Source organism: Urocitellus parryii, chromosome 15, assembly GCF_045843805.1.
Source record: "Urocitellus parryii isolate mUroPar1 chromosome 15, mUroPar1.hap1, whole genome shotgun sequence".
Taxonomy (NCBI): Eukaryota; Metazoa; Chordata; class Mammalia; order Rodentia; family Sciuridae; genus Urocitellus; species Urocitellus parryii.
In genome coordinates this window covers 7,095,449-7,121,431 of record NC_135545.1, presented here as the reverse complement: position 1 = coordinate 7,121,431, position 25,983 = coordinate 7,095,449, and the positions used below count along the sequence as shown (strand labels likewise).

At 54.6% G+C, this 25,983-nt stretch overlaps 1 protein-coding gene across 1 annotated transcript; it reads left to right on the top strand.

Annotated features, from left to right (window-relative positions):
- The first annotated feature begins 168 nt into the window (after nucleotides 1-168).
- On the top strand, nucleotides 169-25,271 carry Prr12 (proline rich 12). The gene is made up of 14 exons (XM_026406266.2): nucleotides 169-705; nucleotides 2,221-2,333; nucleotides 3,341-3,502; nucleotides 3,587-6,897; nucleotides 7,358-8,024; nucleotides 9,403-9,854; nucleotides 16,592-16,708; nucleotides 16,949-17,082; nucleotides 17,366-17,850; nucleotides 21,160-21,285; nucleotides 21,408-21,505; nucleotides 23,720-23,866; nucleotides 23,958-24,053; nucleotides 24,284-25,271. Exons 1-14 carry the CDS (start codon nucleotides 620-622, stop codon nucleotides 24,428-24,430), a joined length of 6,141 nt encoding a protein of 2,046 aa, XP_026262051.1. The 5' UTR covers nucleotides 169-619; the 3' UTR covers nucleotides 24,431-25,271.
- The last annotated feature ends 712 nt before the right edge of the window (nucleotides 25,272-25,983 follow it).

Sequence of the window (25,983 nt, the reverse complement as noted above, 5' to 3'; positions counted from 1 at the left end):
ACGCTGTGCCCTACACCCCCAGGCTCTGCTAGCGCTCAGTCGCTCAGTCTCTCCCTCTCTCTCTCTCTCTTTTTTTTTTGCATTTGCACGGGATTGTGGGAGGAAGCGGAGCGCAGCCAGACACCCCGCCGCCCGCCCCCCTTCCCCTCCCCCCTCCCCCAGCCGCCTTGTGCAAAGATGGCTGCACCGTGAGCGCAGAGGAGGAGGAGGCGGCGGCGGCGGCGGCGAGAGAGCGAGCACCCAGCGCCTGCACCCACCCTGGGGCCGCCCGGGACGCCCCCTCCCGAGCGTGCTCCCCCTCTTCTCTCTTGCAAGCGCCGGGGCAAAGGCGGAGACAGCGGGGTCCCTCCCCCCCTTTCCCTCCTCCAGGGGGAACCCCCCTTCCCCCCTTCTTGGCTGAGCGGCTGCACCCTCTCCCTTGCCCGCCCCTGGGTCCCTGCCCCCTCCCTCCCCCGCCCGGGGCCTTCCCGGGCCTTCGGCGGCTGCAAAGAAAAAAAGAGAGCGAGAGAAAAGGGGGAAAAAAAAAGCAGCGGAGGGAGCGGCGGCGGAGGAGAGCGCGCGCGCGCCCCCTCCTTTCCCCCTCCCTCCCCCTCCCCCCAATTTCCACCGCGGCCAATTCATGGACAGGAACTACCCCAGCGCCGGCTTCGGGGACCCGCTCGGCGCCGGGGCCGGATGGAGTTACGAGAGGTCAGCGAAAGCTAGGTAAGGAGCTGAGGGTGGCCTGGAGAAAGGGGCCAAGGGGTGGGGGCCGGCCCGGCCAGGCCCGCCCGGCGACGCGTGCATTGCAAACTCCCCTCTGGCTTGCGAGGGAGCGGCCTTCTTCGGTTTGTAACAACGCCGCCGCCCCAGTTTGCAAATTGCAAACTCCGCTAAAGCCAGCTCTGGCTTGCAAAGGGAGAAATGCAGCGGGAAAATAGGGGTGCAAAACAATTTCAGATGGGAAGGCCTTCAGAAGGTGGGAGGGACTGGCGAAGCAAGGCCTGGGCTTCCCCCCATCCTTGGATTCCCAGCTTGCTGACCCCTCCCCCCCTGGCGCCCCTGGCTCTGCTCTTGCAAAGGTGGAAGGAAAGGAGAATTAAAACGCAGACCTGGGGGTCACGCACCCCCTCCTAGGTCCTATTGTTCCGGGATTGAGTGAGGCTGAACCACTCGGGCCCTCCCCCCAAGAAATTCCGCGCGCAGAGTGGGCATGGGGCCCCGCCCCCTTCTTAAGCTAGGGTTCTGTGTGTGTAGGGGGGGGGTCTGGCACTTGGGACACGCCCCCTTTAACTCCCCACCCCCAGAGGCAGAGAATCCTAGTTGATGGCCATGAGTGTGTTTGCCTTCTTGAGTCTCGGCCGCAGATAGGGGGCCGTTGCATGCACAGTAGAGTGTTTGCCGGGTGTATGTTTGTGTGTGGGAACATGAGTCCTGAGAGTGCGTGGCTGGCAGTGTGTTCACCTGTGAATCACTCCCTTTCCTGCTGCTTTTCAGTGTTGTACCCTCACTCTTCACCTGTCCCGAACCCTTCCTCCCCATACCTGGGTTTCCCAGTGTGTCAGAATTTCTCGTGTGTGACTCCTCCGTCTGAACCTTTTCTTCCCCATTTGCCCACATACCTGGCTTTGCATGGGCCCATGCATTTGAACCTTAACCCCTGAGGATGGACGGTATTCGTGTTCACACTTGTACCTGGTACTTTCTCCGTTCCTGTCCCCTCCCCACCCCCAACTCCTGCCTTATTGAGAACAATCTACCTCCGCTCCCGACTTGGTTTGCAAAACCCCATGAAGTTCAGGGGCTATGCCATTCCAGTGAAGTTGTCCATGTGCACCTCTGCAGTTGGCTCCACTGTCTGTGTTACCTTCACACTTGTGTGTGTGTGTGTGTATGTGTGTGTAGCAGGGGGTCTTGATAGAAGGAATACACCTTTTATATTTTCAACTCAGGAAGCTTCCTCCGACTTGCACTCTCTTCTCTTGTTTGTCTCTGTGTGCCTGCCTGTGGAAATGTGAGACTATCTGAGCTTTATTTATTGAGGATCTAGAGTGAGGGCCATTTTTGTGGGTCTTTAATTGGCAGCCCAGTTTCCCTGTCTTCTTCCTTTAGAGCCCAGGGTTCCTTGGGATAACCCCCTCATCAGCTGGAAGGTTCCCCCAAACTCCCCGGGGATTTCCTGAGCTCCCTTCTCAGAAGGCAGCTTGGGAGGACGTTCTGACATTTCCCCCTTCTCCTCAGCTTGGTCTATGGCAGCTCCAGGACCTCGCACCCCGAGACGGACATCTTACACCGCCAGGCCTATGCGGCCCCCCACCCACTGCAAAGCTATGCCACCAACCACCACCCGGCAGGTACGGCCCCATCCCGCCCGGCTTAGCCTGGCCCTCCCTCGGAGACAGCTGGTTGGCTGCTGAAAGTTCCGCCCATCCTAATTGGCCGTGCCCTGTGTCGTGGCCCTCCCCTTGCTGGCTCTCCTCTGATTGGTTGAGTGTGAGGCTGCTGGTTGCTGCTTAATTTCACGCCGGATTCGTTTGCCCTGTCTCTCTGGTCCCGCCCCTTTTGCTCAATTGGCCGGGTCTTTTCAGCCCCCAAATCCCACCTTCTCTTCCAGGCTTTTCCGCCTCTCTCTAGCTTACCCCAACCCTCTCCCTTAGGGTTCATCCCATTAGCTCCCTTGCCCTCTGAATTCTTCCTGATTCTCTTTCCTGATTGCCTCCAATTATTTGGCTCTCCCTCTTTTTACTTAGTTTTGCCCACTGCTTATATTCCCCTTTGGCCTTGCCTCCCACGGTTCTGATTAGCTTTCTTGCTTTGATCCTGACATATCGCCTCCCCCCTCCGCCCTTTCCCCAAATGTACCAGCAAAGAGACTGTGCGTCCACTTTGACCTCTGACCTTCCTGATGGGCTCCTTCCTGCTCTTCCTCCCCATCTGTTTTTTCCCTGGATCCTGCTACCTTGACTTAACCCCTTTTTCACTTTTTTTTTTTTAGATCTTTCTGTGACTCCTGTTGTCTGTATTCTCTCCTTCCTTACTCGAATTGCCCACATCTTCTGCCCGCACCCCCTTACTGAGGATTCTGCCCTTTCATCCTGGTCTCCTTCACATTGGGATTTTTTTCTACTCTTTTAAAACTATTGCTTCCCATCTGGGCTCTCTGCACGTGCTTGGATTGCACCTGTTCCTCCTTTACTTTCTCTTTTTCCCTCCCTTTGGCCATCTCAACTTCATTCTGCCTTTTTGTCCTCTTTGGACTTGCCCCACCCATTTCCCTAACACCACTTAGTTTGGCTATTTGACTTCTTTGACCCCGCCTGGCCTCCCACCTGCCTGACTCTGCCCTCCTGTCCCTGGCCAGGCCTCTCTGGACTCTTCGACACTGGCCTCCACCATGCAAGCTCAGCAGGGCCCGACGCCTCCGTCATGAACCTCATTTCCGCCCTGGAGTCCCGGGGCCCCCAGCCAGGCCCCTCTGCCTCCTCTCTCCTCTCCCAGTTCCGTAGTCCTTCCTGGCAAACAGGTAAGCGCAGTGCTGCCCCTGGAGGGTTAGGGTGGGGCTAGCTTGTGGTCTGCTCTGACCTCCCGTCTTCTCCATCATCCCTAGCCATGCACACACCAGGCCCCACGGAACTCTTCATCTCGGGTGCCCTACCGGCTTCCAGCACCTTTCCGTCCTCCTCTGCCCTGTCTGCCTACCAGCACCCAGCTTCCTTCGGCAGCCGTCCCTTTCCAGTACCCTCGTCCCTCAGCCTCCAGGACCCCCCATTCAGTCCTCCTGCTAATGGGCTCCTGTCCCCTCATGATGTGCTGCACCTGAAGCCTTCACAGGCACCCACGGTACCCTCCTCGTTGGGCTTTGAGCGCCTGGCAGGAGGCGGCGTTCTGGGGCCTGCTGGCCTTGGCCCGGCCCAGACTCCCCCTTACCGCCCTGGACCCCCAGATCCACCCCCACCTCCCCGCCACCTCCCCACTCAGTTCAATCTACTGGCTTCTTCTTCCGCTGCTGCCGCTGCTGCCGAACAGTCCTCCCCCCAGCTCTACAACTTCTCGGGTGCTGCCCCAGGCCCACCACCCCCTGAGCGGGCCCTGCCCCGCCAGGACACCGTCATAAAGCACTACCAGCGGCCAGCCAGTGCCCAGCCCCCACCGCCTCCGCCACCAGCCCATGCCCTCCAGCACTACCTGAGCTGTGGGGGCAGCTACCCCTCCATGGGCCACCGGGCTAACTTGGCCTGCAGCCCCTTGGGCGGTGGGGAGCCCTCCCCGGGCTCTGGTGAACCCAGCAAGGCTGGTCCCAGTGGAGCCACGGCTGGAACGTCAGGTCGGGCCACGGGCCCTGAGGCAGCTGGGGGTGGTGGGGCTGGAGGTGGTGGTGGAGGTTATCGCCCCATCATTCAGTCGCCGGGTTATAAGACAGGCAAAGGTGGTTATGGAGCAGCTGCTGGGGGTGCCACCAGACCCCCACCACCTCGCTCTACTGCCACACCCAAGTGTCAGAGCCTGGGTGGTCCGGCAGCAGCCTATGCCACGGGGAAGACCTCTGGGGCAGGTGGGGCTGGGGGCCAGGCCTATTCTCCTGGTCAGCCCCAAGGGCTCCTGGGACCACAGGCCTATGGGCAGGGGTTTGGAGGGGGTCAAGCACAGGACTTGAGCAAAGGACCCAGCTACTCAGGAGGTCCCCCACAGCCTCCTGGTGGCCCACCACCTCCTGGTCTAGCCACATGTCAGAGCTACTCTCCAGATCAGCTGCAGGGGCAGCTCTATGGGGTGCAGGGAGAGCCTTACCCAGGCCCAGCTGCCCACTCCCAAGGGCTGCCCACAGCTAGCCCCTCGCTCAGCTACAGTACTGGCCATTCCCCGGCACTCTCAGGCCATGGAGGTGGCTGGGGACCCGGCTCCCTGGGAGGTGGTGGGGAGGCCAGCCCGTCCCACATCATCCGTCCTCTTCAGTCACCGCCAGCTACTGGCCGCCCGCCTGGAGTCGGCTCTCCAGGAGCCCCTGGCAAATACCTGAGCTCAGTCTTGGCCTCTGCCCCGTTCCTGGCGCCCCCAGGAGCTGGTAACTATGCAGCTGGAGCAGGTGGCTACAAGGGCAAGGGCGATGGCTCTGAGCTGCTGGCAGGCCCTGGTGGGCCTCCAGCTGAGCGCACTGAGGATGAGGAATTCCTTATCCAGCACCTCCTGCAGGCACCCAGCCCACCTCGGACCTCGGGGGCAGATGGCTTAGTGGGCGAGGATGGGGCAGCAGATGCCTCCAAGGGACTTGGGGGTAGTGGCGGGGCCGGGGGAACGCCAGGCACACCCTATGAGTTGGCCAAGGAAGACCCCCAGAGGTACCACTTGCAGAGTGTTATTCGAACCAGTGCCAGCCTGGATGAAGGTGCCACGGCAGCCCTGGAGTTGGGCCTGGGGAGGCTGAAAGAGAAGAAGAAAGGGCCAGAACGGGCTGGCGAGACCCCTGAGGGACTGGCCACCTCAGTTGTCCACTATGGGGCAGGTGCCAAGGAGCTGGGGGCCTTCTTGCAGAAAAGTCCACCACCCCCACCTCCTACTGCCCAGCCCGCCCAGCCCAACCCCCATGGCCTCCTTCTGGAGGCTGGAGGCCCTGACCTCCCCCTGGTGCTGCCTCCACCTCCACCACAGTTGCTCCCTTCTGTCCTCAGCCATGCCCCTAGCCCCTCTCCTAGCGCCCCCAAAGTCGGTGTCCACCTTCTTGAGCCAACCACCCGTGATGGGGCACCCCAGCCGCCACCGCCCCCGCCTCCACCACCCATGCCCCTCCAGCTCGAGGCCCACCTCCGCAGCCATGGCCTGGAGCCTGCAGCCCCCAGCCCCCGTCTCCGACCAGAGGAAAGCCTAGAACCTCCAGGTGCCATGCAAGAATTGCTTGGGGCTCTGGAGCCACTGCCCCCAGGGCCTGGTGACACCGGCGTGGGCCCACCTAACTCCGAGGGCAAGGATCCTGCGGGTGCCTACCGAAGCCCCAGCCCACAAGGCACCAAGGCCCCACGCTTCGTACCGCTCACCTCCATCTGCTTCCCTGACTCCTTGCTCCAGGACGAGGAGCGCAGCTTCTTCCCCACCATGGAGGAGATGTTTGGCGGAGGGGCGGCAGATGACTATGGCAAGGCTGGGCAGCCAGAGGACGAGGGTGATCCCAAGGCTGGAGCTGGCCCACCTCCAGGCCCCCCTGCCTATGACCCCTATGGGCCCTACTGCCCTGGTCGGGCATCTGGAGCTGGGCCTGAGACGCCGGGCCTGGGCCTGGACCCCAACAAGCCACCGGAGCTGCCCTCCACGGTCAACGCTGAGCCGCTGGGCCTGATCCAGAGTGGGCCACACCAGGCGCCACCCCCACCCCCGCCTCCCCCTCCACCGCCTCCACCACCTGCCTCGGAGCCCAAGGGTGGCCTCACCTCGCCCATCTTCTGCTCAACCAAGCCAAAGAAGCTGCTCAAGACGTCCTCCTTCCACCTGCTGCGACGCCGCGACCCACCCTTCCAGACACCCAAGAAGCTGTACGCCCAGGAGTATGAGTTTGAGGCCGACGAGGACAAGGCCGACGTGCCTGCGGACATTCGCCTCAATCCCCGGCGCCTGCCTGACCTGGTTTCCAGCTGTCGCTCCCGGCCAGCCCTGTCACCCCTGGGTGACATCGACTTCTGCCCACCTAACCCAGGCCCTGATGGCCCCCGGCGCCGAGGCCGCAAGCCCACCAAGGCGAAGCGCGACGGTCCTCCCCGGCCCCGGGGAAGGCCCCGGATCCGCCCACTGGAAGTCCCCACCACCACTGGGCCAGCCTCTGCCTCCACACCTAGTGATGGGGCCAAGAAACCCCGGGGCAGGGGCCGTGGCAGGGGCAGAAAAGCCGAGGAGGGCGGGGGCACCCGGCTGGAGCCACTGAAGCCACTGAAGGTGAGGGGAACTGAGTCTTGTGGGGGCTGAGGATGGGATGAGTGAGTCGGAGAGATAGGGAAGGGTTGGGGTCATGTTGTTGATCTAGGCACTGGGGACATAGGGCAGGCTGAGGAGTGTGATTCCAGTGTTGCAGCAGTGGTGAAATCCAAGAATGACGTGGGGTCTACCAGAAATGGGCGATTGGGGCTTGGGTTCTTGACGGTGAAGGATGAGCAGTCCAGCATCCTACAGCCTGTTCTTACGGGAAGAGGATGTGGGTACCTGAGCTGGCTGGTAGCAAGGAGAGATCAGTGAGTGTTTGGAGGGAAGAACTGCAGTCCCAAGCTTGAGAAGGGTCTTCAGGGCTCAGTGCTTGCCCGCCGCAGGCTGAGTCTGGAAAGTTGGATTTCTGGTTCTGAGGTGAGGGGGCTGGGGCCAGGACCCCTGGGCTCTGACTTCCCACTGTCCCCGTGTCTAGATCAAGTTGTCTGTGCCCAAGGCTGGTGAAGGGCTGGGAGCCTCGTCAGGCGATGCCATGTCTGGTGTGGACCACAACAGCCTGGACTCCAGCCTGACCCGGGAGAAGATCGAGGCCAAGATCAAAGAGGTAGAGGAGAAGCAGCCGGAGATGAAGTCAGGCTTCATGGCCTCCTTCCTGGACTTCCTCAAGTCAGGCAAGCGCCACCCGCCACTGTACCAAGCAGGCCTGACACCCCCGCTCAGTCCCCCCAAGAGTGTGCCACCTTCTGTGCCAGCCCGAGGCCTGCAGCCCCAGCCGCCCGCTGCACCCACTGTGCCACACCCGCCACCTGCTGGCGCCTTCGGGCTGGGGGGTGCGCTGGAGGCTGCGGAGAGTGAGGGGCTGGGGCTGGGCTGCCCTTCGCCCTGCAAGCGGCTGGACGAGGAGCTGAAGCGGAACCTTGAGACGCTGCCCTCTTTCTCCTCGGATGAGGAAGACTCTGTGGCCAAGAACCGGGACCTACAGGAGAGCATCTCGTCAGCCATCTCTGCCCTCGATGACCCACCCCTTGCTGGGCCTAAGGACACTTCTACCCCAGAGGGGCCACCCTTGACCACTGCATCTGCAGTCCCAGGGCCACCCCCTCTCCCCGGGCTCCCCAGTACCAACAGCAATGGCACACCTGGTGAGCTCCAAGAAGGTCGTCTGGGGGTGGAGCAGGTGTTCTAGGTTATTATGGTCACCAGATACAGTTGTTCAGGCTATAGACGGTTTAAGGGGTTTCGCTGTAGGTGGTGTAGGACGTAGCAGTGGTATTGTGCTTGGAGGTGCTAAGTGGACTAATGGGTCCCAATCTGGGCCCTGGAGAAGGCTGGGGTCAGGGCAGGTTATAAATTATGGGGACAGGTTTTGAAGCTAGTGGGGAACATGGGGCTTGAGAGGATCTCTGAAGAGCAGTGATGTGCAGTAAGGGACAGCAGGGCGTGTGGAGCAGAGGGACTTGGAGACAGGTAGGTGTCGTATAGGGTTCTGTCTGGGGTAAGCTATAAACAGAAACTACAGGACTTTAGTGGGAACAGAGGCATGAGAGGGGGGCATGAAAGGGGCTTGAAGGGTCAGGAGTGTCAGGGAATCCAGAGATTTGTCGGGGGGCTTGTAGAAAGATGGGGAGTAGAATGAGAGGGTGAGGCAGAACAGAAGTGTCTGGGGGAACATGGGAAGTACCAGAGAGTTCTGAGCAGAGGGAAAATATCAAGGTCTGGAGAGCCTTGGAAGGGCTGAGAAGGTCACAGCTGAGGGCACAGCATCGAAGAAGTGGCAGTTTTAGGGGTTGGAAACTCCTCAGAGTTAGCAACTGTTAAAACACCTGTGGGGCTCAAAGAAATAGCATCAGGAAGGAAGATCAATGTCGGTCCCCCGGTTGGGGAATACCCTGGGGAAGACAGGGAAGGGCCCAGTGAAAGACAAGACCCAGAGATTGGCTTCAGAGAAGGACCAGGCACAGTGGCACACGCCTGTAATCCCATGACTCGGAGGCTGAGGCAGGAGGATGGCAGAGCCCGAGGCCAGCCTGTCTCAAAATAAGTAAAAAAGACTGGGATAGAGCACCCCTGGACTCAATCCCCAGTACTGGGGGGGAGAAACCTGGGTATTGTGATGTAGGCCTTTAATCCCAGTGGCTCAGGAGGCTGAGGCAGGAGGATCCTGAGTTCAAAGCCAGCCTCAGAAACTTAGCAAGGCCCTAAGCAACTCGGCAAGACCCTGTCTCAAAATAAAATATAACAAAAAGGGCTGGGAATGTGGCTAAGTGGTTAAGTGCCCTGGGTTCAATCCCTGGTATTGAAGAAAAAAAGCCAGACAAAGGCTTCGAGGACTCAACAGGTGATTGAGGACTGAAACAGGCCGTAGGGATGGGAGCCTAACTTCCAGGGCTCTGTGTAGCTACTGGAACTGGGAAGGGGTCCCCCTTCCGCTGGTGTGGCTATTAGTGCATGAAGGAATGTTTAAGAGAAGCTTCAGAGACAGTGAATGGCATCCAGAGCTGATGTCCTTCTCTCCCCCAGAACCCCCGTTGCTGGAGGAGAAACCCCCACCCTCGCCGCCTCCTGCCCCAGCACCTCAGCCTCAGCCTCAGCCTCCACCACCCCCACCACCGCCTCCGCCAGCACCAGCCCTGCCCTCACCACCCCCACTGGTGGCCCCTGTGGCCAGCTCGCCGCCTCCAACGCAGCCACCCCCTCCACCAGCCCTGCCCTCGCCACCGCCGCCACCAGCCCCGCCAGTTGCCGCCCCGCCGGTTGCTCCCCCACCAGTTGCCCCTCCTGAGGAACCTGCTGCCCCGTCCCCCGAGGACCCTGAGCCACCGGACGCTCGGCCCCTGCACCTGGCCAAGAAGCAGGAGACGGCAGCTGTGTGTGGGGAGACTGACGAGGAGGCTGGCGAGAGCGGTGGGGAGGGCATCTTCAGGGAGCGGGACGAGTTTGTCATCCGTGCTGAGGACATCCCTTCACTCAAGGTGAGTCCCGGCCCCCCAAACCTGGGCCTGACGGATTTGGTCACTTGGAGTATTCACAGAGCACCCGCTGGGTGACAGCCTCATCTCAGGGACTGCAGGTGTAGTTATGGCTGAGACAGACTTGCCAGGGCCCCCTCAAATTCCTGGTCTCCCTAGAGGTGGACAGCATGTTCTGGGGGCGCCATGGTGCCCCCGAGAGGGTACTAGTGTATGTGTACGTGTTACCAAAAACCAAGATTTAAAACGATCACTCATGCTTACCCCAGTGTGCAGTGGGTGCTGGGGGCGCGGAGAGGAGCAAAGGCTCTGCTCTTGGGGCCTTAGAATATAGCAGGAGTAGCGGAGAGGATGCTGTTCATGGTCCCTGATGCTTCTCTTGTCCTTAAACACCCCTCCTGTGCACATGTGAGCCACCTGACACACGACCCATCAAAGGAACAGCTGTTGGTTTGGAGTGTGCGCTGTGCACCAGGCGGGATCTGAGGTGCTTGTGGAGACCCACCCTTCGCCACTCCAGTTACTCTAGAGCAGGGGTTGGCTACCTGGGGGCCTAATCCAGCCTGCTGCCTGTTTTTACAAATAAAGTTTTATTGGCACACGCTCACGTCTGGTCACTGACATGTCATCTCTGGCTGTTTTCCCCGTATAGTGGCAGCGTAGAGCTGGTCCGCAAAGCCAAAAAATATTTTCTTTTTGCATTGTTACCGAAAAGGTTGCAGACTTTGCTGTGTATGGTTTGTGGGCATGTAGAGTTGGATCCGAGGATTTACATGATAGGTGCCAGATGAGGGTGGTGATGTTGAGGCCAACGTAGTGCTTGCTTTGCACAGGGCATGAGAAGGAACCCTAGCTCAGTAGGTCAGTGGGCTGCCGTCACCCTTATGGTGGCACCAAAGAACAAGGCCATTCTCCTCATCAGTCACCGTCATTGAGTGTGTATCCTCAATGGAGCAGCATCAGTGTTTGGTCCTTGACGTGTTGTTTTGTTGAATTGAGTTTGGGTGTTGGTTCTTCCCAAACACAGATGGAAAGATTATGGTGTGAAGTAATTATAAGAATAAGAACTATTACTGCATTTTCTTCGTGAGTGTTTTGTGAGGTGAGCTGAACCTATTTTTTTTTAGATGTTCAACTTATTTTATTCATTTATTTATATGCAGTGCTGAGAATTGAACCCAGGGCCTCAGGCGTGTTAGGCAAGTGCTCTACCACAGAGCCCCAACCCCAGCCCTGAAGCTATTTTTATTCTATATTATTGTTGATCTGTTTTATTGAGGGAAAAGTACTCGCTTCCAGCATCACCTTCTGGCCTGTCCCATTTCCACTCTGCTTTCTGCCCCCAACTCCCACCCTGTCAGTCCCAGGGATCATATCCTTCCATCTGTATTCTATCTCCAGCATAATTTTGACACATTTGTAAGAGATGTACAAGTTATAAAGGAAAATGCTTTAAGGAGTGCCCGTGACCCCACTACCAGAACATTCTCTACGCCTCCAGTCTCAGGCGTCCCTCCTTGGCCCATCTTCCCATGTCCCCAGGCTCGTACTTAGTGCTCTGTGTATATTATCTCAATTTGTTATCACAGTTTCTGAGACTGACAGACAGGTGAGGAAGACTTGAAACAAGCAGCAGCCATAGGAAAGCCACCAACTCTTTTACTTTTTATTTTTTTTTGGTGCTAGGGATGGAAGCCAGGGGCGCTAAACCACTGAGCCACATCTCCAGCGCTTTTTTGTATTTTATTAGAGACATGGTCCCGCTGTATTGCTGAGGGTCTTGCTAAGTTTCCGAGGCCAGCTTTGAACTCCCGATCCTCCTGCCTCAGCCTCCTGAGTCCCTGAGATTCCCGCTGTGCGCTGCTGCACTGGACCATGTTTTATCTTTCTTTTTTAATTGTTCTTCCTTATAGAGACTGTTATCCTCATATTTTCAGAGGAGGAAATTGAAGATCAGACAGGTCAAGTCCTTCCTACTAAGGGTTACTATTCCCATTTTATAGGAAAGGCAGCCGAGGTTCAGAGAGACAAAGTAGCTTCCCAGGTGGATTTTGCAGCTGGAGATCCACACCCAGCCTTGCCAGCCCAGGAGCCCCCGCACTCAGCCCCAGCTGTGCACCTGGTCTGTTCTGGTCAAAAGGTGGTAACAGTGGCCAGGGGGGTGTCAGAGCTGGCCCTGGGCCAGATGAGTGTGACCCTGGGGTGAGGCTCACACCATCCCCATTTCACAGATGAGGAAGCTCACCAACACACAGTGGGAGTCTCTCCACTGGCAGGTGCCTCCATGGGATTGGGGCCAGGGCCATCTGACACCACTTCCCAGCTGGTGTGGAGCAGGGGAAGGGGCCAGGCGAGGACTCAGATGCTTAAAATACAACTGGAGTGTGCATTGTGGTGGGGGGCACAGAGCCACAAGCCTGAGCCCTGTGGCAGGCACCCGGGTTCATGCCTGGCCCTGGAGACAGGGCCAGCTGGCAGGGTGTTTAGGATCCCAACTTTGCTGTTGACCTGACTTAAAAGAATCTCAGCCACTTCCCAGCTGGGCTCCTGTCCATCTTCCTGAGCCTCAGTTTCCTCATCATGGCCAATCATGTCAGCACCTCTCTCAGACTTTTTAGGGACCAGAGGATCAGGGCTTGCCGTTCTCCGACAGTGGGTGACCTGCCAAGGTGTTTGAATGTTTGCTGTTACTCCCCTTGGGGACCCTGGGCAGGCCTGAGTGGGGCTTGGCAAGTGTTTCCTGTGAAGGGCCAGATGACATGGCAGGCTTCTCAGGCCACATACAGCCTTTGCGATGGCCTCTGTGACGTTCTTCTTTGTGACTCTCTGCTGTGGCTGTTGGTGGTGGTTTTTAGAGTCCTTTAAAATAGTACAAACCACTCTGAATAGCTCCGTGGTGAGAGAGCTCTCCTGGACTCTGGCTGCAGTTCCCCAGTACCACCAAAACACGAAAACAAAGCTTGTTTCAGAACAACAACCCAAGAGAAGAATCTTGAGAACTGTGTATGTGATTTTAAATTTTCTTATCCCCACACTTACAAAAAAATAAAAACAGTCAAAATTAGCCACAGGAATATATTTTACTGAACCTAAATATCTAAAATATCATTTCAACCTGTAATTGATACAGAAACTTTTGGGGGAGGGGTGGTATTGGGAATGGAACTCAGGACCTTGTGCGTGTTTGACAAGTGCTCTACCACTGAGCAATGTCCTCAGACCCCAGCAACTTGATTAATGACATTTTAATATGATTAAGTGAGGTATTAAGGCAAAAATAAGCTGGGTGTGGTGGCACAAGCCTGTAATCTCAGCAACTCTTGGGAGGCTGAGGCAGGAAGATCACAAGTTCAAAGCCAGCCTCAGCTAAGCAACTCGGTGAGACCCTATCTCTAAATAAAATACAAAATCGGGCTGGGGGTGTGGCTCAGTGCTTAAGCACTTCTAGATTCAATCTCCAGTATCTATCAATCAATCATTCAATAAAATAGCTAAGTTGATTTACTTTCTTTTTTTGTGTACTGGGTCCATTTCATGCTTGTAGAACATCATCATTTTTTCCAGGGCTGAAAAGCTGTGTAGGGGGCGGGGCTGTTGAAAGGCAGTAGGCGAGTCGGCTCTACGTCAGTGTCTCTTCTGTAGAATGGGAATGATGTTAATTCCCAGTGCTTGGGAATGTTTTGAAGATGAAGCAGAATGCAATACTCCAAGGATGTAAAGTGGAGAAGGGTGTGAGCCATCCTAGAGGTAGCAAGTAACCTGTGCAAAGTCCCTGTGCTATTGGGAAGCATGGCATGTTTGTGATGTGCAAGCGTCAAGCGGCTGGACCGTGAGTGCTGAGTCTGCGAAGGGGCCGGATCCTGTAGGACTCAGGGTATTGTGTTTAGATTGATGGTCGTTGTTGAAGGCCTTAGCTTCTGCTGCTAGTGCCCCTGGACAGCAGGGAGGTAGAGAGGTGACTGGAGAGGTGTCCAGGCTGAGATGGCCATCTGTCCATAGCTGTGTCCTGTAATTCCTGTGATTGACTTCCCTGTTGATGGGATGTTGTAGCTTTTTTTTTCCCCCCTTCAAGACGGGTCTGACTGTGTTGCCCAGGGTAGCCTCAAACCCCAGGGTTCAAGCAGTCCTCCTGCTTCAGCCTCCAGAGTAGCTGGGACTACAGGCATACCACCAGACCAGCTAAGCTTTCTTTTTAATAGGGTGTCTGGAGGGGCTGGGGATATAGCTCAGTTGGTAGAGTGCTTGCTTTGCATGTACGAAGCCCTGGGTTTGATCCCCAACACCACAAAAAAAAAAAAGAAAAAGAAATGGGTGCTTTTAGCTCAGTCACATATAATCCTGGCTTAATTTATCATAGCTCAGATTCTCAAGAAAGAATCTGATTGGTCCTGCTCAGTATTTGGGGCCAGGATAGGGTTAGTGATCTGCCCATCTGTTGACTGCCCCTGGTCAGATCCCCAATCAGCTGTGGCTTCCATTGTGTAGGGTTGTGGACAGGGCAGCTTCCCTAGTGACTGAAAGTGGGTGTGGCCAGTGTTATGATTGACATGATGAGAGACTGGAAGGGAGGGGCTTGGTACTGACTGGCCTTGATTGGGGAATGGGCAAAGATGATGCCAGGGTATGGTGTGATGGCCAGGTGGGGTCCTGGGAGGAAGAGCAATGTGGGGAAAGACAGAGCCTTGTCCACTGTGGTGAACTGAGGGGACCCACCTCAGCTAGTCAGCAGATTTCTCAGAGGATGCAGATAGGGAGAGGGTGGAGCCTGAACAGGAGGTATTCCCCCTAGCTCTGATGACTTCCTAGAAGATTCTTGAGAACTAGAACAGGAAGTATCATGAATATGATACTTAAGTCTGGGACTTATCTGCTGAGCTTTAAAGGGTTGGGATAGCCTGTTGGGCAGGGTGCAGGAGAAGGGAGAAGACACTGAGGTAAACTCTTTTGCCAGGCTAAGGGATCTGCATTTGGGGGCCCTACACAGCTTTCCAGCAAGACAGGATGCAGTTCTTCATCTTTGAGCCTCTGACCTGGCCCCTGAGGTCACTGAAAGGGAGGAATAGGAACCCTGTGGTATTTTGGAATAAAGGATTTGGTTAGGGTGCCTGTATTCCTGTCTCTTTGGCCTCAGCCCTGTATGAGATGCCAGCCTTTCTGAACCTCCTATCATCAGATTATTAGTTGCACCACCGTTGTTTTACTTTTCGTGTATGTGTGTGTGTGTATGTATTTAATTTGAATCACTAGTATTGTTCAATCAATCTTTCTCTCTCTTTCTGTCTTCATAAACCCTTCTTTGCACTCCTGGCTAATGATCCAAGAGTCAAAAAAATTGAGAATTGAGAGTGTGAAAGCAAATTGCCCAAAACTAAGCATAGATAGCCATTATCTGGCATTCAGGACCCCACACTGGAGCTGGTGCCCATGGCAGACATCACTAATGGATCCTAGCACTTGCTGCTGGTGAATGCGAAGCTCAAGGCAGCCATGACTAATCAATTGTAGTATCATCTGAATTTTGTTGATCACTTGACTTGGATTCTTTGCATGTAGAGATTGCCCTTCATTCATTGCTGGGTTGTCATAATGCCCAGGGTACATTTCCTGCTCTGTTCTTATTCTTACTTGTATTATTAGTCGTTTTTTTCTAGACCAAGCCCTTGCAGGAGACATGTTCCTTCCAGGGACTCTCATAGGCGTCACCTCTTCCAGGGAACATTCTTGGATTCAGATTAATCTGAGGCCCTTCCTCCAGGGTCTGCCGTGTTGGGGAAATCGGCATTAGCACATTTTACTGCATGTGCCTCCTCTACTGTTCCCTTGGATGCCCAGGGTCAGATGCTTAGCCTGACCCACATCCTTTGGCACTGGGCAGGGGGTCTGAGTGTTTGTGTGGGGCAGAGAACAGGCAGGACAGAAGGGGAGCCCTTCTATTCCTGTGTTCTCCCTGTTGTGGATGGGTGGATGAAGTGGGCTCAGTAACTTGTCACCTGTTTTTTCTTGGCATAATCCGCAGACCACCCTGTTTTGTTAATTTGCTTGTCTCTGTGTCAGTGAAGGACCCACAGAAGGCTTTGTTGGTATCTTAGTCCCTTCAGGCTACTGTACCAAAATGCCCTAGACTGGATGGCTTATAAACTACAAATTGATTTCTCACAGTTCTGGATGCTGGAAGTCTGAGGTCAAGGTGCCAGCATCTTTGGTGTGGTGGCTTCTTGGTTCCTTGCTGTGTCCTCACATAGTAGAAAGGAGCAAAGCTGCTTCCCAAGGCCCCAAACCCTCACACCACCACAGTGGTGATGAGGTATCCGTGTGTGAATTTGGGGGGACATGAGGATTCAGTTCATGACAGTGGGTCTCATTCATTGCTGAAACCCTGTTACCAGCTAGGGTTTGTGTCTGTCCAATGGTGGGTGGATGCTCAGGGCTTGTCAGTACTTTAAGTCACACAGGAAGCTTTGTACTCTCATACCGGAAAGCTAGAATAACTCAAGACCTTTGGCAAAAGAATAAACAGCCTGATCAGGAATTATCAGCTGGGCAGTGGGAAATCAGGGCCAGATTTGAGTGCAGCCCAGGGCTGGGGGCCTCGTGGGGCCAAGGGCTACTTGTCAGTAGGTGGTTTGTGCTTGAGGACTCTACTTTTCTTTAAGGGGATAGTGAGGGAGGCCAGGGGGCATGGATGGGAACAAGAGGTATGGGAGCAGGGGCTGACCTTGCCTGTCTCCCCTCCCTTTCAGCTGGCACTGCAGACAGGGCGTGAGCCCCCACCCATCTGGAGAGTCCAGAAGGCGCTTCTGCAGAAATTCACTCCCGAGATCAAGGACGGCCAGAGGCAGTTTTGTGCTACCAGCAATGTAAGCCTGCAGAGAGGAATAAGGACTTGGGGGCTCCAGGGGAATGCCTGTTACCAAAATCCCCCTCATGCTCGACTCTGACCCAACCTGGCTCTGAGGTGCATCTGCAAGGAAGTCTTCAACTCCCGGCAGGCTGCAGACAGCTGGCTGCCTTGGTGTCCCTGGGCAGGGAGGGAGCCTGGGTGGTGGCTGCCCTGCTAGTGTAGACAGACTTTGTCATGTGCCTCTTTCCCTCCTTAGTATTTGGGGTACTTTGGTGATGCGAAAAACCGGTACCAGCGCCTCTATGTAAAGTTTCTGGAAAATGTCAACAAGAAGGATTACGTGAGGGTGTGTGCTCGGAAACCCTGGCACCGGCCCCCGGTGCCAGTCAGGTACTTACAGTGGGGAACAGAGGCAGGTGGCAGGCAGCTCCCATGTGCCTAGAGATTGGGCATTTGAGAGAGGGAAATAGGGACAGGGGGTGGAGACAGAGGGAGGAGACAGATCCAGGGAGTGGGGTATGGAGAGCCATATAGGGAGACAGGCAGAGAGGGGTCAGAGACCCAGCTTGAGGGGAGGTGGCATTTGGAGAGCCGTGGTCCAGGTGGGGATTTCCAAGGAGAATTGGGGTTTCTTGGGGGCTGCTGACTGTAGTCCTTCTCTGAACTCTTCCAGGCGCTCCGGGCAGGCCAAGGGCCCTGCATCGGCAACGGGCAGCTCTGCACCTCCGCCCAAGACCCCAGCACCACCTCCCAAACCTGAGACCCCTGAGAAGACGACATCTGAGAAGCCCCCAGAGCAGATGCCTGAGTCAGCTGTGCCCGAGTCCCCCGCCCCTGAGAAGCCGTCCCCACCACGACCTGTGGAGAAGGAGAAAGAGAAGGAGAAGGAGAAGGAGAGGGTGACACGAGGGGAGCGGCCATCACGAGGCGAGCGGGCCACCGGTGGGCGACAGGCACGGCCAGAGCGGAGCCTCGCCACAGGACAGCCTACCACCTCCCGGCTGCCCAAGGCACGGCCCACCAAGGTGAAGGCCGAGCCACCCCCTAAGAAGAGGAAGAAGTGGCTGAAGGAGGCCGTGGGCAACGCCTCGGCGGGTGGGGGCCCACCAGGCAGCTCCTCTGACTCGGAGTCATCCCCGGGAGCTCCTAGCGAGGACGGTGAGGCCCCCAGCGGCTGCAGGCCCAGGGAGTGGTGCGGGCAAGGGCCTCAGGCCTTCAGAAGGAGGCAGGGCTGAGTGCTGACCAGAGGCCTCCAGGTAGCCTCAGCAAGACGGGAACAGTAATAAACCACAGATGAGGCAAAAGCCAACACCCCGTGCCTCCCAGCTGCGTGAGCGGCTGTTCTCTGAGAACATGCCTCACGTTACCTGCTTCCCATTGACAGCTGCCCTGAGAGGTGGATGCTGTGGGCCCCAATGCAGACGAGGAATGTGAGGCACCAAAAGGGTGCACGCAGCCTGGATTGGGTCCTACCCGAGTTGCATGCAGATGGCAGTGCCCCAGGCTGGGTTCCTTGACACAGAAGTGCTCCTTTGGCTCAGTGTAGGCAGATCCCCGGGGCTGAGGAGGACATGGGACCAGCCTCTGTCCTGGGGCTCAGAGATGATGGTGTTTCCTGTGACTCACTGGGTGACCCTAAGGAAGGGGCATAACCTCTTTGTGCCTTGGTGATCTTGCCTATAAAATGGGTTAATCAATAGAGCTTGAAGAAGAATGCTTGCCCAGAGGAGGCACCTGATGGGAGCCCCCTGTCTGCCTGGTGCACCACTGTGCTCCTAGGGCTTAGAAGTCTGGTTCACGATGACAGAAGCGACAACCGTACTAACATGGGGGGGGGGGAGGTGTACGTATGTATATACGTAAAGTAAAAGTAACAGCTTAGTGGTACTGAATGCTCAGTGCACTCAGGGTTCCCCTGGAGCGTTTACAGGTCGGCTTTATTTTTTATCTTTACATAAAACCTGTTGAGATAGGTACTTTCTAATTATCTTCATTTTACTGCTTGTGAGGCTGAGATAGAAGGATTGCAAGTTCCAGGTCAGCTTCAGCAACTTAATGAGACCTAATCTCAAAAATAAAAAGGGCTGGGGCTCTAGCTCAGTGGTAGAGTGCCCTTGTGTTCAGTCCCCAGTACTGGGGGAAAAATAATTCATTTTATTTTATTTTTTTTTTTTTTTTAAAAGATTTTATTTATTTATTTATTTAGTTCTCAGCAGACACAACATCTTTGTTTGTATGTGGTGCTGAGGATCGAACCCGGGCCGCACGCATGCAAGGCGAGCGCGCTACCGCTTGAGCCACATCCCCAGCCCCAATAATTCATTTTAAAGCTGAGGATATTGAAGCACTGAGAGGTTACATGACTTACCCAAGGCCACACACTGTTAGATGTACTGCAGAGGTAGTTGTTATCAACAGAGGCTAGAAATACAGCAGGTTGAGTAAAGAGACGTAGAATTCCCTTCCACGAAAGCCCTGATACAGCAGAAGATTCATGGAAAATAAAAACCTCCTTCTCAAGGTTGTTTGGCCCTTTCCCACAACTTTGCATTAAGCTCAAGCCCTGATTTTTCCCCGTGGCAGCCCCAAACCTCCCCCAAACCCTTAGATTCTCTGAGTTTGTTCTCCTGGTTTCCTTCTGCCTGTACTTGCCTCAAACCCATGATCAGAGGTGGCCCAGCAGTCCTGCAAGTGAAGTCCTGCCAGTAGGAAGGGGCACTAGGGCATGGGAATGGCTTGGCCTTTTAAACAACTGCCAGGTCTGGGTGTAGCTAGCACTGTCATTTCACATCCTATTGGCAAGAGCGGGGTCATGTGACCACATGAAGCTGCCAGAGGGAGCCTGGGAGATGTAGTTTCTTAGCTTGGTAGACTGTTCCACTAAGAAATCAGTGGTCTTTCCTTCTCTTGACTCTAAATTTTCTTTTCTATTTTTTAATTTGTGAGGGGGATATGTTGGAAATTGACTTTACCACCACACTGCATTCCCATTTTTGAAATTTCCAGACAAGTTTCTTGCTCAATTGCTGAGGATCTCACTAAGTTGCTGATGATGGCCTCAAACTTGGGATCCTTCTGCCTCAGCCTCCCAGGTTGCTGGCATTACAGGCGTGCACCACGGTGCCCTACTTCATTCTGTCTTTTCTTTAAAAAGCAGGTCCATCGATCCGATTCATACACTGTGTCAATCCCCTTGGTTCTTATTGAATATCTCTGACTTGACCGTTCCCACAACTTTGCATTAAGCTCAAGCCCTGTTTTTTCCCCTTGGCAACCCCTACAGACCTCCCCAAAACCCTTAGGTCCTCTGAGTTCCTTGTCCTGGTTTCCCTGTGGTAGGGACAGCCAAGCTACGCAGTCGCAGTCACAAGGCTAGATCATTCTGGAAGCCATCTTCACCTCTTAATCACTGCTCACCCTCACAGTTGGACAGTCTGCAGCCCGCTCCTTTTGCTGTGACTGACCCTAATCTCCATTCATTCCCGAAGCCCCAGCCCAGTTTAGCCTCATCTCCCACCCTGGCCTCGATGCCAGCTTGATCTCTGAATCCTGTCCCCACAGTCCAGCTTGACCACTGTCCTTTTGTGTGGTCTACTGGGCTAGATTGCAGCTTCAGTCCCCATGGGGCCTCAGACGGGATTTTCTTTCTTTCTTTTTTAAATTTTTTTTTTTACACAATACCTTATTTTATTTATTTTTAAGTGGTGCTGAGGATCAAACCCAGCATCTTGCACGTGCTAGATGAGTGCTCTACTATTGAGTCACAAACCCAGTCCCATCAGAGGGGATTTTCTATATGTATTGCTATCCCTCCTCTGCTCACAGGTCTCTGTGGCTCCCTAGTACCTACCAGAAGAAGCCCTTGCCCTTTCTGCCTCATGTTGGAGAACTGTGGTGTGGCCTGCACTCACCTGTGCAGGCTCCACACCTGTTGCCTCCCTCAGTCTTGGGCCTTACGATGTGAGCTCTCTGACTCGATTCACTGTTTTAGAAACCAGCTTTGCTGTTTCTTTAGGCCTAATTGAAGCCACACCGAAAATGCTTTTGCTTGTCCCTCAAGACTCAGCTCTTGGGCGGGCATGGTGGCTTACACCTGTAATCTCAGCAACTCAAGAGGCTGAGGCAGGAGGACTGCAAGTGCGAGGCCAATCTCTTCAACTTAGCAAGACCCTGGCTTAAAATAAAAGGACTAGGGATGTAGTGCAGTGGTAAAGCACCCCTGGGTTCATTCCCCAGTACCAAAAAACCAAAATAACAGAAAAATCCCTTCAACACTCATGTGACGATGAAGCCTTGCTGCCCTACCCAGGCGGGGTGTAAAGCTCCTCCGAGCTCCTCGTGGTGCCTCTGATTCCGCCAGCAGACTTGGATTGCTCTCCTGATCCTCAGTGTTGAGAGTAGTATTTGCCACACAGATGGCATCAGGCAAAGGTGGACTAGTGAGCCTACATCCCATTTTTCCCCCAGAGCGGGCTATACCGGGGCGTCTACTGAAGACTCGGGCGATGCGCGAGATGTACCGGAGCTACGTGGAGATGTTGGTGAGCACAGCCCTCGACCCGGACATGATCCAGGCCCTGGAAGACACGCATGGTGAGCTGGGTCTGACGGAGGAGGGCTGAGGCCTGGACTCCTATCTGAGGGAGGAGGCAATCTGGGGACCCCAGCCCCTTTGCCTTGGGCTGTGGCTCTCTTGACACCACCTCATCTTACAGACGAGCTGTACCTGCCACCCATGCGGAAGATCGATGGCCTCCTGAATGAGCACAAGAAAAAAGTCCTGAAGCGGCTGTCACTGAGCCCCGCCCTGCAGGTGCTTAGGGCCCCACGTAGGGGGGATTTGCAGCCCAGGGGGCAGGCATGGAGGAGACCTGTGGGGGGACTATTAGAAGGGAATCTCTTCCCTGGGCTTAGCTGGGAGAAAAGCTGAGGGCAGGGCTATCAGAAGAGGTACCTGGATTCCAAGCAGGCCTGGAGGCCGGATAGAGGTGGGCTGGAGGCCTTGGAGGGTGCGGGGCTGGGAATCTCAGCAGAGCACAGTAAGGGAGGACGAACTCAGAAACAAGGCCTGCACCCGAGGCTGGCGCTAGAGCAGCTGATCCCTGGGCTTCTCTGTAACCATCATGCAGGCGCTCAGAACTCTAGGCTTCACTGTGCGGTCATCTGTGTAATTTCCCTTCCGGAGTGGCCTCAGGTGCATTAGGGCAGCTCTGAGAACGCCCAGATCCAGGGTTAGTCCCTCTCTGAGGATTCCGGGTGGGGTGTTAGTCTGGCACTAAGAATATTAGGTTGACTCCGGAGTTCTGGGATAGAATGTTAATCTGGCTTTAAAAATACTGGGACAGTGTCTGTGTGACTCTGAGAATTCTGGAGTGGAATGTTAGGCTGACTTGGAGATATACAATGGGATGTTAGTCTGACTCAGAAAATGGGGTAAAGAGTTGGTCTGGTCCTGAGATTTGTGGGTAGGATGTTCATTTTGCTCAGGATTCTGGATGGTACATTAGGATGACTGTGAATTTAGGAATGAGTATATTAAGAATTTTATATGGTAAATCCCAGTGGCTCAGGAGGCTGAGGCAGGAGGTCCATGAGTTCAAAGCTAGCCTCAGCAACTTAGGCCCCAGGCAACTCAGCGAGACCTTGTCTCTAAATAATAAAAGAGGATAGGGGATATGGCTCAGTAGTTAAGCACCCTTGGGTTCAATTCCTGGTAATAATAATAATAATAATAATAATAATAGTTTTATACGCTAAATTATCAGTGCTGGGTTTGAAAATTCTCAGATGAGTGTTAGGTAGCTTGGAGAATTAGATTTTGACAATTTTGTAGGATGTTAGTCTAGACTATGAATTTTAAGGTTCACTGTTACTCTGGTAGTGAGGATTCTGGGTGGTGTGTTATGCTTGGCTCATGCTATAGCTGCATCCCAATAAACCTAGCTTAAATTGGAAATCTTGTAAGTCGAAAATGAATTTAATTACCTCACCTTCTGAACTCCCAGCTGAGCAACACAGCAAGCTGTGTGGTTTCGGCTGTTTCATGTCACAGTTGTAGTGACTGTCTGAGAGCTGCGGCTCACCATCCCTGCCTAGCATCTCTAGAAAGGATCAGACCACATAATGCTACCCTGGGAAAGCATCCAAATGCAGATCCAGAGTTGAGTTTCTACTGAGTGTCTATTGTTTTCATACCACTGTAATGTGAAAGAGATCATAAGTCCAAGCATCACAAGTTGGCATCTGTCTATACAGAGTATTAGGATAGGTCTGAGAATGATGGGGTGGAACGTTAGCCTAGTTTTAGAATTCGGGGATTCAGCCAGGTGCAGTGGCACATGTCTATAATCCCAGCAACTCAGGAGGCTGAGTCAGGAGAATGTTGAGTTTAAAGCCAGCCTCCGCAACTTAGGCCATGAGCAACTTAGTAAGATCCTATCTCAAAATAAAAAATAAAAAAGGCTAGGGATGTGGCTCAGTGGTTAAGTGCCCCTGGGTTCAGTCCCCAGTAACAAAAGAAAAAAAAAAATTGAGATAGGGTCTTGCTCAAACTTGTCATCTTCTTGTCTAAGCCACCATGCCTGGCTCCTACACCAAATTCAGAATCAGTTTAAAACTCCAGAGAACTCAGGGATAGTTGTAGGCTGGTGATGGGAAATCGGGGTGAAACATTAGGGTGACCTTGAGAATCCTTGGATTTGATCTTAGTTTGCCTCTGATGCTTCTGGGTAGGATATTGGTCTGGTTCGGAGAATCCTAGAATAGATGGTAAAGCTGTTGCTAAGAATTCTGGGTAGAACTTGGTACCTCTGAATATCTGGGCTGGGCCAGAAATCACAGTGTGAGCGTCACTGGACAGGCCCAGGCATTTCTGTCCTTTGAAGAGACCCAGACCCTGGCATGTGTCTTTCAGTCTATAGTCTAGGGGAAACTGAGGCATTGAATGACTGGGGATCTGAGACCTGGGTGTTGGGTTGGGTATGTAGAGCTAGAGAGGTGGCCCACTGACCCCCTTGGCTTCCCACAGGATGCCCTGCACACGTTCCCACAGCTGCAAGTAGAGCAGAGTGGGGAGGGCTCCCCCGAGGAAGGGGCGGTGCGACTGCGGCCTGCTGGGGAACCCTACAACCGCAAAACGCTCAGCAAGCTCAAGAGGAGTGTGGTCCGAGCCCAGGTGGGGAATCAGGCTGGAAGGGGGCTGGGTGGGTGGGGAGCCAGTGCAGAGCAGACCAGAGGGTCTGAGGCTTCTCTACCCCTCCATCCAGGAGTTCAAGGTTGAACTGGAGAAATCGGGATACTACACACTCTACCATTCACTCCACCACTATAAATACCACACCTTCCTGCGCTGCCGAGACCAGGTGAGCCTCTTCCCCACAGCACCTGTCACCCTGGGAGTCCCACATTCGTGACCTCCTCTCTGGACCCAGGAGGCCAGACCCCAGCCCTCCTCACTCAGACCCACAGGACCTGAGTCCCCAAGTCCCATGTGTCTTGGGCTTAAGATTCCAGCTGCCAGCCCCTCCTCTTTAGAACACTGATACTGAGACCCCAGCCCCTCCCTCCCAGCTTCGTGTTTAACCCCCTGCAGACCCTGGCCATCGAGGGCGGCGCAGAGGACCTGGGCCAGGAGGAGGTGGTCCAGCAGTGCATGCGGAACCAGCCATGGCTGGAGCAGCTCTTTGACTCCTTCAGTGATCTGCTGGCCCAAGCACAGGCCCACAGCCGCTGCGGGTGACCCCACCCCACTTGGGGGGCACCTCCTCCATGAACCGAGAATTGGGACAGAACTGTGTCCTCAGGAGCTAACCCCTGGGCTCCGTTGCTGCCAGGATTGGGGGGGTCGCTGGTCAGGGTGTGTCCATGCTGCCCCCCCCCTCCCCCCGGGCAGGGTTCAGAGTTTGACTACCCCCTCTCCCGAGCCCACTCTACTCCCTCCCCATTCCTCCCACTGTTCGGTGTACAGAGAAATTATTTATATATATGTATAAATGTCTATTTAGTAACGGTTTCCCTCCCCCCTGTCCCAATCCCCTGCCTCCATGGCCATAGCCCTGCCCCCTCCACCTTGTACATAATGTATAGGAAAAGTCTATGTATGGTTGAGGGGGGGCGGGGTGGCTTCAGAGAGCTGGGGGAACCCCTCCCTCCCAAGCCCCCCATATAGGCCAAGATCTTTGCTAAAGGCCATCCCTCCCCAGGGCATTCAGCGACGGGTGGGAGGGGGAAAACGCATCTTGTTAATTATTTTTAATCTTATTTATTGTACATACCTGGGGCAGGGTGGGGCTGGGGAGGTGGGGGGGGGGGAGAATGTCCCCACCCTCTACCCCTCCCACTCCTTTTCTACAGCAATTTGTCTGTGTCTGTCCCCCACCCACAGCCCCCTCCCATTGTCTTCTGGATGTGGTTCTATTTTTTAATGGGTCCCTCTTCCCTTCCTCTGCCCTCTCTGTCCTGGCCTCCCTCCCCTCCCCCACCATCCCTAGTCTCTTGCTCTTTCTTGGGCTTCTGTACAACTCACCTTGTATACACTGTGTACACACAACCAGCCAAACAAAACCCAACGGCAAACACTTTACTGTAGGCTGGAGTGTGTCTATGCTGCGACGTTTTGGGTGGCACAGGGTCTGGAACAGGGCTTTTCAAGAATTCTGGGAGGTAAATGGTGAGGTTGGTGTGTTAGGTGTGGGCTGTGTACCAAACCACCCCAGTATGACATCTAATGGCTTCAAACAGCAAACACTAATCGTCTTCAATTCCCCAGGATCAGGAGTTTGGGGCCTAGTCCCTACTGGCCTAGGGTCTGTCATGAGGACACAGTCAAATGTTGGCCAGGGTGGCAGCCCTCTGAAGGCTTTTAGCTGCAGGATCCACTTGCAGGGTGACTGTGGCTGGAGTTCTCAGTTCCTTGCCATTGAGCCCCCATCGTGGAGCTACTTGAGCATTCTTAACAACATGGCGGCTGATGTTCCCACAGAAGTAGTGATCCAAGAGAGAGCCGGAGGAGGCCACTAGATTCTAAACTCCTAATCTCAGATATCATATCCCAACACTTTGGCTACACTCTGCTAGAGCAGTCTTGAGATTCAACATATGTATACTCAATGAGAGGGGAATTAAACCTCACTTTTTCTTTTTTAAACTCGTTTTTTTTTTTTTAACTTTCTGGTACTGGGGATTGGACCCAGGGCTGCTTTACCACTGAACTATAAATCAAACACTTTTTATTTTTTTATTTTGAGATACGGTCTCCCTAAATTGTTGAGGCTGGCTTCAAACTTATGCTCC

Coding starts and splice junctions, on each gene's coding strand:
- Prr12 (XM_026406266.2), top strand. CDS start 620: ATGGACAGGAACTACCCCAGCGCCGGCTTCGGGGACCCGCTCGGCGCC. Junction 16,709..16,948: donor AGTTTTGTGCTACCAGCAAT/GTAAGCCTGCAG, acceptor TTCCCTCCTTAG/TATTTGGGGTACTTTGGTGA. Junction 17,851..21,159: donor GGGAGCTCCTAGCGAGGACG/GTGAGGCCCCCA, acceptor TTTTTCCCCCAG/AGCGGGCTATACCGGGGCGT.